An 18,371-nucleotide genomic window follows, 5' to 3' on the forward strand; every position below is an offset into this window, starting at 1 on the left:
GGCAGGTCCCGAGCTCCAGCCATTTTTCCCCAAGGGACTCTCCTGCTTCCTTCTGCCGCTCCTAAGGGGGGTGGGGTGCAAATGCTTAGAGGTCTCAAGGCAGACTCCCAAGGTGAGCTAGAATTACATTCACAATTAGAGCCTGGGTCAAAAGAATGCACTTGGGGAGAAGTATAGTCTTGGACCGATCCAAGTGAAACTTGGTAAAAATAAAAATCATTTATCCTTGAAAGAGCTCTAGTGTATATATAGCTCTCCTTCCAAACACAATCTCTCAAGAGGATTCAAAGAAGTGACTTCTGGGGCAGGGTGTCACGGTTAAAAGCTGCTGTTGTCAGAACATGCAGAGTGCCACAATGGGTATGCCACAAATGGGGTGACCTGGAAATGCCAGGGTGCTGACCTCCAGTCCTCAGCTCCCTCGGCTGTCCCCCTGGGTGCAGGGTGCAGATCTCATCATTTCCCACATCTCCCTCCATTAATGCCTCGTATGAGAGGCAACTGCACAGTGGCGTCCATGTCCCCCACCAGTAGCCTGGGCAGTTACACAAGTGCTGGGTGTTCATAACCGCACAAGAGGGAGGCCAGCATCAGAGCAGGGCGATCAACCACCACTCATGAATGAACATGCAGGGGATGTATAGACATTACGCGCCCAACAGAACAAGGGGTAAATGGGGAGGGTGTCCTGTGAAATTCACGTTTGGCCTGGAGTTGGGGATGGAGTACAAGGATTCATTCCTTGTACTTGGTGTTGGAGGTTTCAATATGCTCAATAAGCAGGACCTCTGAGGGCAGTTCAGAGGGACTTTGGCGGGAGTCCTGCCCACCCGGAAAGGACGGATAAATATGTCACAGGGTGGTAGGGAGGGCAGAGACCAGGGCAGACACTGGCCCGGGAAGGGGCGTCACCTGGATGTTGGAGTCCTGGACCAGACAGAGCTGCTCCTGGATCTTGTGGAGCTCTTCCTGCTGCCACCGGATGTTGGCTTGCAGGATCCGTGTCCGCTGCTCCAGCTGGTCTTTAATGGTCTGAAACATGCTGAACTGTGCTGAGAACTTGAAGGTGGAGTCAAAACACACAACCAGATGAAAGAATGATTTCAGCCTCACAGACAGATGTTGCTGCTATTCTGAGCAGCCCTGCCCACTTTCATTTCCTGTCCCTTATCCACCCATCCTGGTATCCCTACTGAGTGCCTCACTGCTGGGGAGCTCAGCAGTGCACAGGGGCTTTGGATGAGGGCCGGGAGTTCCAGGGGTCCCCGTGTGGGCTATTCTGAGGTCTGCTGAAATCTGCAGGTCTAATGTACCGCATGGCAGTCCAGGAGGGCCCCGGAATTGGGATGTGATTTTGTACGCAGCACTCACAAACGGATATTCCCAATTTGGTTAGACAGACAAACGGTTTTGGAGAAGAATGTCGAAAGCAGTGCATCAGAGAGCAGGTGACAGTTCATAGGCAATCAGGGGTCCTATCATTATCCTAAATCTGATCCTGGCAAGCAAGGCTCCTCCGTAACAATTCGCAAATGAACTTGATACCAACGTTTCGTGGGAGGCCCTGCCCTCCTAACCCGCCTGAGCCATGGAGGCCTTACCACCTTCCCTCCCTTCCCCCGGGCTCATCTTCTGTTATGAACTTCTTACAAATCTGTTCACAAAAGAACTAAGGAAAAGAGTGGTGCAATCACCTGACATTTGTCCTGAGGGTAGCACTGGCAGAGGACGACCTTACAGGAGGGACACTGAGAAGTGCTTTGCACAGGAGCGCCAAGTTTCCCCTTCTTTTACCTCTTGCCCCTTTCCTGGGATGGAAGTTGGCTGTAGGAAGATTCTACAGATGATCCCTGCCCCATGTTACCTGTCCACCTTGGCATAAGGCGTTTCCTTGCAGGAAACAGGAGGAGAGTGGGAGATCATTGCAGGTGAAGTCGGCACTCCTGCTCTGGGCTCTCTGGGGCACTCAATAATTCCTGTTTCTTGTGTTTGCTGGTCTGGGGCTTTTCTGCTCACCCCTTCCTTCCTTCCTCCCTCTTGCCCTCCCTTTCTTCTTCTCTTCTCTTTTTTTTTTTTTTTTAAACCTCCATTCCCTTGATCTCTATCCCAAAAATCTCCCTAGTCCATTTCTTGCCCGTTGTCTTTTGCAAACACCTCCAGAGACTCTTTCTCTGTTCTTTGACCTCCCATACATGGAAAAGCAAGGAGGCCGGGAGAGTTTCAGATACAGCTGGATACACTGAAGGATGGCTTAACTGACCAAAGTTTTGGGAGTGGCAAAATAATAATTAAAAGAACCAGCACAAATAATAAAGGCGGGTGCTGCCGTTTGCGGAGACCCACACTTGCCTGTCATTGCCCCAGGCCAGCAGAGACAGGACACCAATTCTTCACATCATACCCCCATGTCACACATGCAACTTGCTTGGGATCACAGAGCTAGAAGGTGGTAGGGGCCAAAATGTGAATCCGGAGTCTTGGGAGGGAGCTGGGTGAGGCCAAGAGGTTTTGCCAGCAACACCTCCCCCGCCTCCCAGTTCCACCTCACTCAGAGCGTCTTGGGCTTCAGACTTCATTTACAAGAACAAGTTCTGCTGTTCAACATGAGTTTAAAAATACCTGCACTATGCCAGACTGTATCAGCAAAAACTCCAGCAGAATGTAACTCATTGAAACACTGAGCTGGGATTTTGGAAGAGAATTTGATTGAGAAAGAAAAGGAGTTCTACCAGGTATGAAATTAAAAACAAAACAAAACACAACACAAAAGGTTCCGTGGTGGGTTCTACAAAGTTAGGAAACATTCGGGGCTACGCCTTGCACGTCCAGTAGAGAGGGCAGTCTGGGTAGCCCAGTTGGCTCCAAAGGGAAACAGGAGGGGGCTGGGCAGTCAGGGAGGGGCCGGCACTGTCCTTCCTAAGTGTTAGTTACTTCTAGTAACTTCTGATTTTCTTAAGGCCTTCCAGGACACCCAAGCATTAGTCTCTTGTCCTATTCCTGATCATGGCCTTTTTGATAAAGACCTTTACTCTAATTTAGACATTTTAGAAACCCAGTATGAAGCAAAACCAGCAACTACCCAGATAACCATTTCTCACGTTTTGTATTTTATTTCTTCCCCCCTTTCTGTGATAGCGTGTGAGAGCAATAACAGCAGTGAATGGGAAGAGAGAAAATGGTAGAATCCATTGTTTTACATGGAGCAGGTGTGAAAAGAGCCCCCTGACTTGAAAGGTCAGCAATTATGCAAGAATGTCTTCAAGAATGTGCTTATTATTAAGTATAATATGCTTAACAGAGTAAGAACTGTTATTGTTAAGTAAAATGATGTTCCATACATGAAAAATCAGAATTTGAAGAAGACCTTAATCACATCATTATGCATTATAAAACAAAGACATTCCTTTACTTATGCAAGACCCAGAAGTTAGAGGGGCTCTTATTTTAGGTGCCTTTGGATTGAAAAAGTTACTAATTTCATACCAAATGTGCCTTGGAAATTCGAAGAGAATTTTTTTTTTCCCCTAATGAGGATGAATATAGATGATTTTAATTAGTCGACTCTGGATGCGTTTTACATCCTCCCAGCCTAACTCGAGCGAGGAGCACGTGCTAGCAGGTGCCTTTCTTATTCCAGGAAAGCATTCGAGACCGCTGTTAAAGGGACATATGTTATAAAGAGTTTTCATCAGCGGTGACAGGTTTGCGCCGACACAGAAGTCCGCACTTTGGCAAGAGTGCAGCCAGTTGGTGAGCTGCTGCTACCTGGGACCCCCTTGTGGCCAGAGAGTGAGACCAAGCTAAATATGCCAGAAAGGAACGGAAAGCGGAGGCTGGCCTCAGCCCAATGTATGCCAATCAGCTCCCCCGCCCTCCTGGGCCACAGAATGAATGACTGCTGCTTCATTCAGCCGCCTGCCGCCTGCCGGGCCTCAAGCGGGGTGCATATTGTCCAAACTCCCTGCCCAAGCCCAGACGCCTTCCCTGTGGACCCTCCACCTGGCAACCTCCTACCCATTCTTCCAGGCCCAGCTCAAGCATCACCTCCTGGGGGGGGGAGGTAATTTTCTTTCTGGTTCTGTAAACACACACACCCTGCCATGGAGGTTGACCTGTTTATATGCCTGGCCCTCCCTTGAACCCTGACTATTAACAGTTGCCTGGCCCTCCCTTGAACCCTGACTACTAACAGCAAGGGCTGAGCTACAAGCATCCCTGGGCCCCTCACGCTCGCTCACTCCCCGACCCAAATAGTAACTCACTGACTGTTGCTGAAACAAAGAAGGAATTACTCAGCAAAGTCATGATCCTTAAAAAAAAACAAAAACAAAACAAAAAAACCCTCGATGTGATATTTATAGTACTGGACTCACAGCTCTTACAATTTTGCAGTCTCCCTATGACATTTGGCCTAATTTAAACTTTTGCTAAAATAACATAACCAATTTGGAGTCATAAAGAGTAAAAGGAACAGAGAAAAGTGGCAGAGAGATGAAGGAAGATTAAGAAGACGATGATGGCCGGAGGGGACAGGTATAGGACAGAGTTCAAAGCTCGGCACGTCCCACGGGCACATGGGGAGAAACATTCCCCATTGTGAGATCTTGGTTTGGTACATACACTTGGGCACCAGTGTATCCCCACCCCCACACAAGGGGATACTGCGCATTATGTCTTGGGGGAAGTGCGACCACCAGGTGTCCCTTTTCCTGAGCCCGAGACTCACCTGTGTCATGGGGGCAGAGGGGCTCTGCAGGATGGTCTGGGGCAGGAGCTGCTGGGTGAGGTCACAGGATGATGGGGCTGGCAGTGGAGCCTGGGGAAGAGAGGGGGGCTTTGTTAACAAACACCACTTCTGGGCCATTCCAGAGGTCCATGGGTGCTCTCAGTCAGCTGGGTTCTCTGGCTTATAGGAGGCCCTCTGCACTAGAGTGAAGAGCTCACTTCTAGAAGGTGAGCTATGCTGCTGCCCTCGCAGGACATGGAGTCAGAGCCGAAACACGGCTGGTGAAGGGTGCAGCGTGCTCTCAAGCAAGGTCCTGGAGTCCCCCTCGGGATCCGTGATGCCTTCCTGCCACGGTGTGCCCTGCAGAGCCGCTGCGATGTGCCGGAGCTTCTCAGCTCTCCTCCACACCCCCCTCCCTTGCCTTCTGTTCCGGACTCCATTCTTGGTGGATGTGCTTGCTCTTCTCCCAAACTGATAAATTCTTAGTGGTGTCATCGAGCTGTGTGAACGGGGCTGTGCTAATAACCAGTGTTGGCTTTGCGCGTGGTCCTTCCTCTTTCTGCTCAACACTCACGCAGACCGACATGCATTAGTGCCCTGCATGTCTATACCCACTCATTCCTCCAGGCAGTGAGTACTGGTGCAATTTCAGCAGACTTTGCCTGGAATCCACTCGAGAGACTCCTGGGAAGTCAGCTGAGTCACAGACCTTGTTTCCTGATCACTCAGGACAGGGCAGGGGGATGGTGGCGAGACAATGTGTAGAAACAAGAAATGAAACGCTTCACCTTCATGGGCTCGTGACAGTTTTAAACAGAAAAGTCAAAAGAATTCTTCTGAAGTTATTCCCAAACTGTCCTCAGGTGCTAGGGACCATAGGAAGCAGCCCAAATGGGAAATGTCACCCTGGACCGCATTGGGAGGAAGTGACAACAGGAGGCTGGTTTTGAGTGAGAAATCCTAGCACGGGGCCACCCACAGCCCGGTCTGGAGTCTCCCAATTGCGTCCCTAGCACAGTGGGGAGGGGCTGTGCCTCCATCGGTGGCAGAAAGTAGTTAGACTGGGCAGCCAAGTGCTGGAAGAATGGCATTCATGGTCTTTGTCATGTTTGATTTGAAAATAAAACTCGTCGCCTAAGCTTTTCAAGTAGGGCGTGCATAACTTTCATGGAGACGGCAAGCAGGAAGGTGGCATGTTCACTTCCATCCCCGGTGTCAGCGAGGGATGGGGATGAGGTAGTTGGCAACGACCCGGATGCGGCCCCTGAAATTCTTGGACACTTCTCCCATCCTGAGGTGGAGGTCTCTGTCCGTCTCTGTGGATGAGCTGGGACTGCTCTGACCAAGAGAGGTGACGCTGTGGGACTCCCGCGGCTAGGTTATAGAAAGCCATGCAGCTTCCGCCTGGTTCTCACGGAAAGCCCCCCCTCCAGACATTTCTCCTTGGAACCCAGTTGCCGTGCTGGGAGAAGCTCAGCTCTCAGGCAGGGAGAGGCCCATGCAAGTCAAGGGTGGATGGTCTCAGCTGGGCCCAGGCTTCAGTCAGCCCAGTCCAGCCCGGGGGGCAGCCATGCGAGCAGATACACCCAGGATGTGAATTCCCTAGCCCTGGCTGGTGCGCGAGGCCTCCGACACCAGGCCGCAGAGCGGAGTCAGCCCCACTGTGCTCGTTTCGAATCCCATGAATGTGAGAGACGACTTTTGCTTTACACCTCCAAGTTTGAGGCGATCCCTTACGAGGCAACAGATAACCAGAGAATTGTACATCAGTGATTTTGCATACAGCCAGCATGCCTTCTAAAAGGCCACTTGGTCCCTGACCTTCTGGAGAGGTCTGGTGCAGATCAGGGACACTGCCTGATACACGCAGGGGTACATTTTTGTTGATAGGGACTTCTCAAACATTTCCACTGGGGCGAAACAGGACCCACAATGGTAGGGTCCTGTGTCCTCAGAGACTCTGGGGGGGGGGGGGGTGATCCCTGGTTTGAGACGTCCGGCTTAATCTTTAAATCTCGTTTGGATTTGGCATTCTTTGACTATACATCCATGTTGATTTTGGAGGAAAAATGTTTCAAATTAGTTGCTAATTAAACGACCTAGCTTCCCACCCTGCCCGCCACCCCACACTCTCCACGTCCAGTACGGCTGGTTCTCTGGGAAGATGCAGCTCGCGGTCCTGGGGTCTAGCCAGCCCCGCCCCAGTGGGGCGCCCCTGGCCGAGAAGTTTCAAGTCACGTACCGGCATGGTGGCTGCCTGGTTGAGCCCCAGCACGGGGAGCTCTTGGGGCAGGGTGGCCGACCTTGGCAGAGCCGTGGTGCTGGCCTCGGCCATCCGCTTGCTCGGGGTGGCTGTAAGAAAGCAACTCATCACCTTCCCGATCCACACAGACTTAGCAGTTTTCTTATCAAAAGAGGGGAAAAATGACTACAGTGCACACGAGACAAGGGCCTGGCTGGCTTCCCTGACAAAGTCCAGCAAGTTCTGTCAGCCTCCAACCTCACCTGGGAGCAGGCAGATGACAGCAAACCATCCCCACACTTCACGTCCAGAGCCTGGTTCAACCACCTGCCTGACCTCACACCTCGCCAGAGTCCCTCAAGCCCAGCCAGACTCTCGGGTCTGCGTGTCACCTGCCTTCTGTCTGCTCCGGAGTGGGGAGAGGGGGAGGGCAGGAAGCCCGCGGGAAAGGGAGCAAGAATGAGCACCAAGGCAGCTCCCACTCGGTAGCCATGGACTGCCCTGATTCTGCTCAGGCCTGGGACCCTTCGCGGGGCTCCGTGCCCCCCACACCCTGGTCCCGTGTGGGGCACCCATCCCCCACCATCCGTGGCAGGACACTCACAGGTGGGTTCTGACATGGCCGTGTGCGAGGATTTGTGGGAGCTTCTGGAGGACACCGATGGTGACTGACTGGGGTTAAGGCCCAAGGTGCCCACGTCAAGTGCATTAAAGTGCTGCTGACAGTCCAGGCCGGAGCCCTTGTCCTGAAACACACACACACACACACACACACACAACTTCAGCATCGAGGTGATGGGAATGAATGACAGGACTTTAGCTCTCCTCTGTGTGGAAAAATTTGGAGGGTGGAGGGAGAAAGATGGGAACCATTTGAAAGTAAGTCCTGACATATTGGGGTAGGATATTCGTACATATATGTAATCTAGGTGTCTTTGAGACACTTGTGGCCTTACATAAGCAGGATCTGTTATGCTTTCTCACCTTGCATTTTGATTTTTTAGATTTTCATAACCGATGGTGCATTTTATTTTTCCCTTAAAACTGTCACCTCACTGCCCAGAATCTTGGCTTTCCCAGAAGGGGAGAAGAGGCAAGTTCTAGAAATGAGGTTGCTGGTGTACTGAATCGTTAACACTCTGATGAAACCAATGCCTTTGGACCCATCAGAGCATCTCCCACATGGTCTCCCCACTGCTTCTCCTTTGTAGCTTTGGGGCCCCAGCGTGGAGAACAGGCAAAGGGTCAATGATCTCCCATCTACTAATTCCTGGATCCTAACTGATCCTGGATGCTAACTGATCCTGGATCCCAGGATGGCCCTGCTTCGAGTATTGTGTGATGAGAAAGCAACGGTGCCCTTCCAGCCCTAAGAAGCCATCTTTCCATCCTGCACTTTTTAGTGTCATAAGTGTAAGACAGCAGGGATTAGGGTAATTTTTAAGCTAAAGAAGAAACATAATGCCCACCTTCCTGAGCCATGCTCCTATCCAGTCATAGGAGGATGGTGACATTCCTGGCATCTCTAGGCTGTTTGGATAGGCTGTCCTATGTCCCACGGTCTTGGGTCTAAAATCTCTGGGTGTGAGTCTATGTGGCTATTCTGTCTTTTGGGTCAGGACTCCAGGGAGGGTGGATACTGGGTGTGTGCCCGAGTAAGGGCTGAAACGATTGATATGTGACCTACAGTCCTTTGCGCAAAACAGAATCACGGGGTGTGCTTGGATTTGCTAAATGTCAACTCGGAGGCTCCGCGGCTTAGTCCCAGATACACGGCCCTCGGAGCGCAGGCCCTGGCCCACGGCTGTTTGCCAATCGTGTGCTCTTGGTCAGCAGACAAATCTGGACAGGCAGTGGCGGTGAGCACTGAGAGACTCTTCTAGCCATCTGACGGAGCTGCACATCACACCCAAGCATGGGAATTTCCGTTTGGCAAATGCACCGGTCAGTGACAGATTTGAAATCAGAGTCCATTGCCACTGATAGTTTGAAAAGCACTGTCCCCTGGGCTTTTCCTTTAAAAGGGGCAGCCCGAGATTGTATTTGTGTGTTTAGACATATGTGCATGTTTATGAGAAGTTCCACTGGGTTCTAGGGTTCCTGAAGGGTCGGAAACCTCAAGAACGAATTTCCGACAGGATGACGCACACTGTGCCTGTTCACGAGCCGTGATGTATGGTGTGTCTAATGCCTGCCTATGAGCAGCTGGGTCCTGTTCTCGGACATGATGCATGATGCATTGTATGACAGAGCTGGGAAATAAACACGTCCATAAACAAGGACAGGTGTGTCATATCAGCGGGCTGGTGACGGACCACCATCCGATACTTCACCGCGAGCGCGCCAGCAGGGGAGGCTCGCCCAAGACACGGACTGCTCTCTGGTCTTTACAGGTGGTTTCTCCTTCCCTCCAACTCGACTCTCATGGGCCAGAGATACTTTCTTTGGACCACTGCTGCTGCAGCAGCTCCTGGCCAACGTCTCTGCATTCTAGGTTGCGGGGCAGCCTGGCACTTGAACCACATGTCACCAATGATAAGAGACACTTCCCCTCTACGTAGTGACATATCTGAAGTTGGGATGTGACCTCTAATGAAAAGAAGTCCGTATTTCACAGATGGACTGGTGACAGCATTTTCTCTTTCTTAATGGGAGATAAATAATGGGGGATCTTATAACAGACAGCTTCTTGGCTTTGATGAAGTACAATGCTCCCTCCCTTCCCTTTCTCTCCTTTTCTCCCAACATGTGTGTCTGCTTGAAGAATGACCTTTGAGGAAGGGCTCTGGTCCGCTTGCACGTTTCCCTCCAGCTGTCTGACACACCAGGAGCGGGTACGGAGAAAGCCCGACTACAGGGGACCCGAGAGCCCCATGCGGAGAAGGATGACGGTAAGGCTTTGTGAAGGCGGACACCCCTGACTTGCAGAGCTCCCTGGCACGAAGCTGGCTCCAACACGGCTGTTCACTAAGACCCGCAGACACCGTAGAAAGTGCACCTTGCTACTGACGACACGGAGGGTGGGGGGTGAGGCCCGGGTCTTGCAGGCAGACCATCAGCCCCTAGGCTAAGGGAAGGACCAGGGCATTCAAATTATTCCACACCTCAATGGGACGATGGAATAAGCCCCTAACTTTTTTATCTGTGGGAGAGATACAAAGTGGGTTTATTATTACTGCTCTCGTAAGGATGGAAAGTTGCCAGATCACTCTTTGAGTCCAGAGGCTGTTTCTTAACCAGCTCTGTGAGTTCTCACCCTCAGTGGCCTTGGGTCTGTGAGCTAAATCCTGTGTGTGCTTCTGTGCCTCGTCTGAAGGACGAGGGTAGTAACAGTGCCCGCCATGCAGGAATATGGTGATGGTAAAGGGTGAGTACCCGAGAAGCACGCTGAATAGTACCGGGAGCACAGCAAATCAAAATCCTCCTAGCTTCATTATAACAACTCATGGAAGAACTTACTTAGGCTAACTTGGCCTTTAGCCGTCTGGTGGGGATCGCTTACCTTTAGTGCCGAAGGGTGGACGGCCTCAGGTGGTGGGTCTTCCAAAGCCAGCTCCTGCCTCCTTTCTACCCGGACGTCCGCGTAACTGATCAGGAAATCAAGAGACCAGAGCTGGAGGTGGGACGTTCCAGATGGCAACAGCAGAGAGGGCTTGTGTGATACGTCGAGGTACCCCACGTGACGCCCACCCCAGAATCGTCACCACAAAGGAGGCTAGTCTTGTCACTTGTTTGAGGAGGGAGTCTCATTCTGTGTCTAACTGCCACTGGGGTGACTTCTAATGTGACAACCAAAATATTTTCCTTTCCACGGTGTTTCTTCTCCCTTCTCCTTTACTTTTCTTCTCCCCATGCCCTGAAACTTCCAAACATAATTGTCTTTAGAAACATATTTTCATCTACAGGATAAGGCGAGGCCTTTGAATAACCAGAAGCCTTTCTTAAAACCTACCCAGTCTGGACTGTGCATACCGAGACGTGACACAAGACTTTTTTAGTCAGTACAACCTTTGACAGTTTTCTCTCAAACAAATCTAGGTCTAGACTCTGAGCACTGATTTGTCTATGGGCCCACTTTTAAAAGAGCACAGGGAAATCGGTCCAATGTGGTGACGGCTGAAGGGCCCCAGCTCTGGCCTCTGCTTCACGGGGAGGAACAGGCTGGGTGAGGGGCCCTGGCAAGTGACAGTGGCTCTGGGGCCTCTGGAATGCTTGTTACCTTATTTACTAACTAGTTCACTCCCTACTTTCTCTGAGAGTTGCTTTCCAAGATTAGGGAGGTAGAGGATGGAGAGGAAGAGTAAGGTCAAGGGCAGAGTCTGAAGACCAAGATGATGACGATGGCCAACCTTCCCTGGGGTCAAAAGGACCCTGCGGCAAAGGCCCAGGCTGGGTGGCGGTAGGGAGGACTCACCTGTCGTCAGAAACCCCTGGCTGCTGAAGTGCCCAAGGGTGGGCTGAGAAGCTAAGATCAAGTCCCTAGGAGAGGCATGCAATGGGATGGTCGGGGTCACTGGCAAGAAAGACAGGCATTTTCTCCCCACTTATTAAAGAAGAGAGATTGACTTGTTGACTGTATATATGCATGTGTGTATGTATGGTATCTATCCATTTATCTCCCTACTCACCTACCTACTTGTTATCTACCCGTTGTCTATCTCTTATGTGTATATACAAGGTGCGGTATCTACGGATAGTGTCTATATGTACCCATATATATCTACCCATCTTTTATCTGTCTTGTCTATTACGTCTATATACATACATACCTACAATGTATATAACCTTTCTTTGCTCTGCTCATATGCTCTTCTCTAGATCAGTTTAAAACTGATTGATGTCCTTAAAATTTCTGTAGTCAGAGGGGAAAAAGCCCATGAATGGCATTTCTCCTCTACCTTCGGGAATCGTGACCTTACAGAGCCTGTGTCTAGGAAAGGCTAGATACACGGCCTCCCTTGGAAGCTCTGCTCACCCACCTTGGGCTGGGGGGTCCCTGAGGCCACTGGGAACTGCCTGGAACCCTCTCCCCTGGAGCCAGGCTCTACTCCCAACGCTGCCTCAGTTGCCAGCAGGGGCTTTTAATGCATTAGAAACAAAGGGGACTAGGTCTGTGAGTGATTTAGAGGCAAAATTTTAATTTTCGTCTCCAAACAGTGACCAGGGAAGGCTGGAGGATGGATGGAGAGGAGGGGAAAATGTGGAAGCAGGTCAGTGAAGCAGTAAGTCACATCCTGGCAGCTGGAAAGAGCGCGTGAAGCTTGCGGAGAGGCCAAACCGAACACTTAACCCCCCAGAGGGAACAGAGATGCTGTGTCCCTGGCAGGAAGCTGAGCTCCGGAGATTCCTCTGTGAACTGCAGAGGACACCCCGGGCCCCGTGGAGGAATTCAAGCCCGGGCTCGCTTGCTCTGCAGAACCTGGGACCACTGGCCCGCCCGCCCAGCCCCAGCCCTCACCTGACGACCGAGTGTGTGCACACGATGAACTCGGGCTTGGAGTTCCACTGGTGGTACGTGATGTAGTAGTGGGTCTGCAGCCAAATCCACTGCTGGCCTTTGGTCAGAAACCGGTAGCAACAGGACTTCCCTTTGCCAAACTGCATCACTGTTGGCAGAAAACGGAGGCTGCAGGTAGCAAACGCGGATACGAAAATGCTCTCCCCCAGAAGGTACTGTTGAAAACATAAGCTTTCAGAAACACCATGCCAAACAGCGTGCCCTTCTCCAGGTGTGCTGTATTTTAAGTGACTATCAAGATCCCGGGAAACGATATTGAATTCTTAAATAAGGGGAAAACAATCCGCACCCTTCCCCAAATGCTCAAAGGCTTAAGAGAGCCTCAGCGAAGGGCCGATTCCCAAACCCGCGTTTAATTACAAAGAGGCTCAGGTTTGCCTGCTGCAGGCGGCGCTGTCTTTGGAGCTGCAGGAGCGGGGCTCAGGACAGACAGCAATGCAGACACTGGGAGAAGGGGGCCCAAAATAGACCCGACAGCCCGCACCCTCGGCATGGATTCGGTGGCTGTCAGTCAGCAGTTCCTGCTTCGTCTACACGGTCCTAGATGAGAGAGTCGCCTACAGATGCCTTCTAGCTCAGGCCCCGCTGCCGCAGGGCTGCGTGGAGCCCCCTAGGGTTAAGTCTGTCGGTGGGCTTCTCTGGGGGCATCCAGAACAGAATGGGTGCTGTTGGAGTTTGAGCCTGCTCGGGGCAGAAGGCTGGGACTGTGGGTGTAGGGAAGAACAACAGTTTGGGTCACTGCCTCAGGGCCTGGAATTTAGCCCCTCCTTCCGCAAACAGATAACAGATACACAACTGGGAAACCGAAGTGACAACGGGAGCCACTGCCTTGGAAAATGTGATCTCCGAAGAGGTAGGAAGCCCAGCTGAGCAAGGGCATGGGCTCCACAGAGGGAGAATGTCTTGCCTGAGCCCTGGGCCAAGTCCTTCAGACCATGAAGGTAATTCTACCTTCAGGGTGGCCTTGCTCCGTTAGAAGGGTCAGAAGCAGCCAAGGCTTGAGGTAACCCTGCTTCTCAAACTTTCCTGTGCCCATGAATCCTTTGGGGGGTCTTGTTAAAATGGACGTTCTGATTCCACAGTCCTGGAGGGAAAGCCCGAGAGTCTACAAGTCTAGCCGACTCCGTGCACTGCCCTTGCTGCTACTCGAGGACCATACTTTGAGGAGCAAGGGGTTCAAGTTTTAAAGATTAGCCTCAGATTCCAACAGAAGACCCCGATGGAACTCGAGCCTACTCTTCCTTTGACAAGAAAGTGGAGAACAGAAAGTTATATGGGTACTACGGACAGCACGTCTATCAAAATACAGCGTTGGTGGTCAATTCATGTGTCAGGATCCAGAAGTCAGGATGATGAAAAATGTTCTTGTTTAAAGCTAGAACCTGGCACGGAAAATATGGTTTTGCATGGTTAATTCTTGACAACTCTTGCTAAGTGAGAACCCAGATATACTGGTCATTCTTCCACATCCCCCCACATCATGAGTCCTACCTCCCCTACCTCTGCCCACCTGTTGTCCTCTTCTGTGGCAGAGTGCCTTCCCTGATCCCCTCCCCCAGCTGGCTGAGCCCCCCAGTATCCTGAGCACATCCCCTCTAATGCAGTGACAGCATCCTATAATGTCACGTATTTCTGCTTTTCCATTAGACCTTGCTCCTACAGAACAGTAAGGAGATTCTGATCGTCTTTACGTCCTGGGCCTAGCTCAGTACCTGGCCTGTAGCTTGTGACCCATATATGTATGTTGACAAAAAGCAGGGATGCTGAATTTGGTATTTTGTCTTCGAAATGAATTGCATAACTTAGAAAAAATGACCATCATTGTCTTATTTTCTTAAGTCAGATTAAAATAGCTTACGTATCTGAAGGGCACGGGAAGGTGGGGCGGGGGGGAGGTGGGAGGAGGTGGGGCAAAGTCAGTTCCAGGTGGAAACACAGAAACACAACCCAGGGGCAAACCACAGAAGGACCTCTACCCCACACCTACATCATTTTAGAGAAAACTAAGTCTTCCTCTTTAAAAAGAAACCAAGTAATAAACAGACTTCCAGGGCCCAAGAGTCGTGCTGTCGGGGCTCCGTGGAGGGGGCTGGAGGCCGTCTGGCCCTGGGGCTGGATGTGCGGTACTCACAGTGCTGGTGGCATCTGGCCAGGAGCTCCAGATCGTCAATATGGTAGTAGTCATAGCCCGAGGTCCCCAAAACTTCAAAAGGCAGGTATCCTATGATTGGAGGGGCTCTGCCAAGCAATGGGGACAGTTCGTCAGAGAGCAAATACCCTGCCCATCTCACCACGGCAGCACCTCCATCCAGAGGGGGCCAGTTTGCATGTTTAATGATCAACACAGTGGCCTCATTTCTCAAGAACAAGGGCATGAAAATAATTTTGCAATGGTTCACACCAGAGAGGCTGTGTTTTCCAAAGTGCTCAAACTTCCTGGCATTTAAATACTCAGTTTCATTGGCATAACCTGGGTTAAATAATAATAAACTTTATCATTACCAAATGATTAAAAACAGCTATGGATTGAGTCAGCCCAACCCCAAAGCGTAATAAAAAGTTAAAGGGTGGGGAGGGGAGATTTCTCACCCTTCAGCTGTGAAAAATGTTATAGAAGAAAGAAAGCAGGTTGAATTAAAGGGACAAAGGGGTGTTGAGAGAAGTAAGATGAGGAGTTTCCCTCCCATCTGCTCCTGCCTTCCTGGGAACTGGAGAGGGTCCCGAGGGGCGGGTGTGGGCATGAGGGTATCCCAGGGATGTCCCCGGGCTGTGACACCGGGCTCTCCCGAGATGTTCTGACCCAAACACAGAACATAGCCACAGACAACTTGCAGTGGAAGGGAAGCCGCCTCACTCTTGGCTGGGAACGATTTTTCCTGCTGCCAGAAAGCCCTTCTCCCTGAAGGGACCAGGCCCGACTTTTCTCTCCCAAGGAGAGCCTGGCTCACGCAAGCAAACACTTGAAAAGGACCCAACCCAAATATGTTTTTCTTTTCACAAACCTGTGATCCAGAAATAAAAATTTCCATTCCAAGCTATGCCTTGAAGTGAATTCCTCTAAGGGTTCGTCAACTATGCACATTTCCTGTATTAGAAGGGGAAAAAATGTTGCTCAGGGTGCCAGACGCTCACCCTAGGTTTGTTCAAGAACGCATGGTAGAAGGATAACAGAAGTTAAAATCATTGAGAGCAAGTCTCCAAGTTGTGTTGGACGAAACTCATCATCTGTAGCTAATTTCAGTATTAGCTGATACTAAATTTATGTCACAAGCTGGGGAAAAATACCTAAGAGCCAAAATGTCACACCACTCCCTTCCCATTATCTAGAAGTGTGGTAAACATGTGGAAAATGGCTTTTCATCTGAATTTGAATGACTAATTTAACTCGGCATTCATGCCACGGGTGTTAGAGTAATCACAGATGAGAGAACACAGACAAACCCCTAGTTCTGACACTGGGTCCTCACCTAGGCCTGCCCTGAGTGGTCTTAACGTTGGCGTGAAAAGTGGGAGGGTCGACGGAGTCACAAATGAGCCTCTGCAGGCTGAGCAGCGGCTGACGCTGCCTTGCAGCAAAACAGCTCAGAGGAGACCAGAGTTAAGGCAAGGGGCAGGTGGGGGCTGACACAGGTATAGACGCCAGACATTTCAACTTTTCAAAGTCAGTGACAGCGCCACCGCAGTCTTATTCTTTCCCATAGAGACGGTTAATGAACTATAACTAAATGGGACTAGTTGTACTGGTTCTACATGATAAATTCTCTCCCGGGTACTTGCCTTTAAGAATTGGGGCGTTGCCAGGCGAACGGTGGCGATGAAGCAGACCTCCTTTCCAAGCGGCACCCGGCAGGGCCTCGAAAGGGTGCTGTCGAAGCCATTACAAGAGGGGCTAGGCACTGGAACGGGAGGGGACAGACAGACAGGTTAGCCGTGTGTGGCACAGCGGCCGACCCCTACCTGGCATCACTGTCAGCCAGCACCGCGCTCAGGGCTTCGCGAACATTCACTCCCATCATTCGTGCCCCAGACACCTCGCTCAGGGAGGGGCTGTTACCCGCCCTGTGCAGGAAACGGGAGGCCCGGGCTGCTGAGGTGACTTGCACCCTGCAGAACAGAGCTGGAATCCAAGTAGCCAACAGACTCCCCCGCCTCTCATTTCCAGGAGTCCTCCTGCCACTTAGACTGTGGTGCTGGGAAAACGTGCTACAAAAGGAGAAGACAGCCTCGCTCTGCAGGAAAGGCCTCCATTCTCACTTCAGGGTGGGTGCCACAGGCAGGCGTGGTTTCTGATCTGATGGGCCCCTGGCATTCGCTGACCACCCCCCCTTCCCACCCCTGGTTCTGGCACCGCACACCTGGGACTCTAGGGTTTCCCCCTAAAACCCCACGTCTGGAGCCAGGCTGACCCTGGGCTTGGCCACTGCCACTGAGGACGTGGCCTCAGGATCCAGGGTGATTCCCCAGAGGTGCACAGTGTCCCCCACGGACTAGCTAGTTCTGAGGCTCTACACAGGGACAAACCTGTTCACGAGTGCCTTATTCTTCTCACTGGGAAGGCATGACTTCCCTCATTCTACACATGAGGCCGCAGAGGCCCAGAACGGTCCCATGTATATTAACCAAGGTCGCTCAGAGTAGTAATAATGGAGTGAGGGCTCCAGCCAGGTCTTCCGACTCCAAGCCTGGAGTTCTCCCAGGGCAGAGAGGGGATTGTTCAAGGCTCGTGCCCACCACGGGGCTGAGAACAGGCCCCCGCACGCCCTCTGGGGAGGTGCCAACTGGTGCCAGCAGCCATCTTCCCCGGGAGCTACACACCTGGCTTCACGGTGACTGCTTTACCTTTTGGGCCAGAGAACAATTCTGCTATTTTAGGTGGAGTATGCTGGGTGGGGAAGAGACCCCTGTTAAATGAGAGAAGTTGGTGGACCATGTCCATGGAATTCTCGAACCTGGCTACAGCCAGATTCCCTGGGACATTCTACGTGGCCTCCCAGCTGCCCAGACCCCATCGCCAGCTCCGCTAATTCAGGAACTCTAGGTGGAAAGCCCAGGCCCTGGCACTTTTAAAAGCCCCTCCCCTCCCCCCCCGCCCCATTTAGTACCACGCAGCCAGGACTGAAGATCATTACGCCAAATAATCTATATTACCTCTTTCTTTTTCAAATGTAGTTTATTATATCCTGAACCAGATCCTGAATTCTAAGTACATTTCTGAACTTGTAGATTTAAACATAGTTGTGTTTTCCAATTTGAGAACATATAAAGCAACAGAAAATGAAATGCATTCTAAAATGAAATCTGCAAGACTTTCTTTGGATTTTAGCTTTCCAATAATTTTTGTTTTATATGTTCGTAGGTTTCTAAGTGATTCTATAATGTGGTCTTCTAGCCACTAACATGAATAAATTCATTTTAGCAAACATATTCTCTGAATGCATTCACATACATATTAATATAAATGTTTCCAAACATGAATATAAAGGGGGCAAAGTAGGAAATAGTGGTCCCTAGAGAGTTTACATCTGTCATTAGTTGGCTTAGACCACTGCAGATTAATGTGTAGGGTGAGCCAAGGCACTCACCCAGGGAAGAGAAAGCAATCCCACAGGGGAAGGGTCTGCAGATGTGAACATCTGCATAATAAAAAAAGAGACATTAACACATTTCCCAGATGTGAAATATTCTCTCTGCTTGAAGCTAAGGGCCATCACCTGCCAGATAAAGACCTAATAAAATTCTCCCTACTCTTTCAGAAAATCTCAGCCTGCTAAGCAAACTTCCGAGGACTTCCGGGAAATTTTAAGAGATGGTCTCTCATTTGTCTCTAAACTATGCGCCTTGCTGGAATGATCCATGGGCTCTGTCAGTAAGTGCCTTCATCTGTG

At 50.9% G+C, this 18,371-nt stretch overlaps 1 protein-coding gene across 1 annotated transcript in view; it reads right to left on the bottom strand.

Moving 5' to 3' along the window:
- NPAS2 (neuronal PAS domain protein 2) overlaps positions 1–18,371 on the bottom strand; it is a 154,625-nt gene that overhangs the window by 13,160 nt on the left and 123,094 nt on the right. The window contains exons 8-16 of the mRNA XM_026488020.4: positions 16,264–16,382; positions 15,489–15,571; positions 14,618–14,724; positions 12,427–12,574; positions 10,471–10,555; positions 7,573–7,714; positions 6,969–7,078; positions 4,727–4,816; positions 913–1,059 (exon numbers count right to left, since the gene is read on the bottom strand). Coding sequence (XP_026343805.2) covers positions 913–1,059; positions 4,727–4,816; positions 6,969–7,078; positions 7,573–7,714; positions 10,471–10,555; positions 12,427–12,574; positions 14,618–14,724; positions 15,489–15,571; positions 16,264–16,382 — 1,031 coding nt within the window. The remainder of the gene's footprint in view (positions 1–912; positions 1,060–4,726; positions 4,817–6,968; positions 7,079–7,572; positions 7,715–10,470; positions 10,556–12,426; positions 12,575–14,617; positions 14,725–15,488; positions 15,572–16,263; positions 16,383–18,371) is intronic.

Source organism: Ursus arctos, unplaced genomic scaffold (genome assembly GCF_023065955.2).
Source record: "Ursus arctos isolate Adak ecotype North America unplaced genomic scaffold, UrsArc2.0 scaffold_8, whole genome shotgun sequence".
NCBI classification, from domain to species: Eukaryota; Metazoa; Chordata; class Mammalia; order Carnivora; family Ursidae; genus Ursus; species Ursus arctos.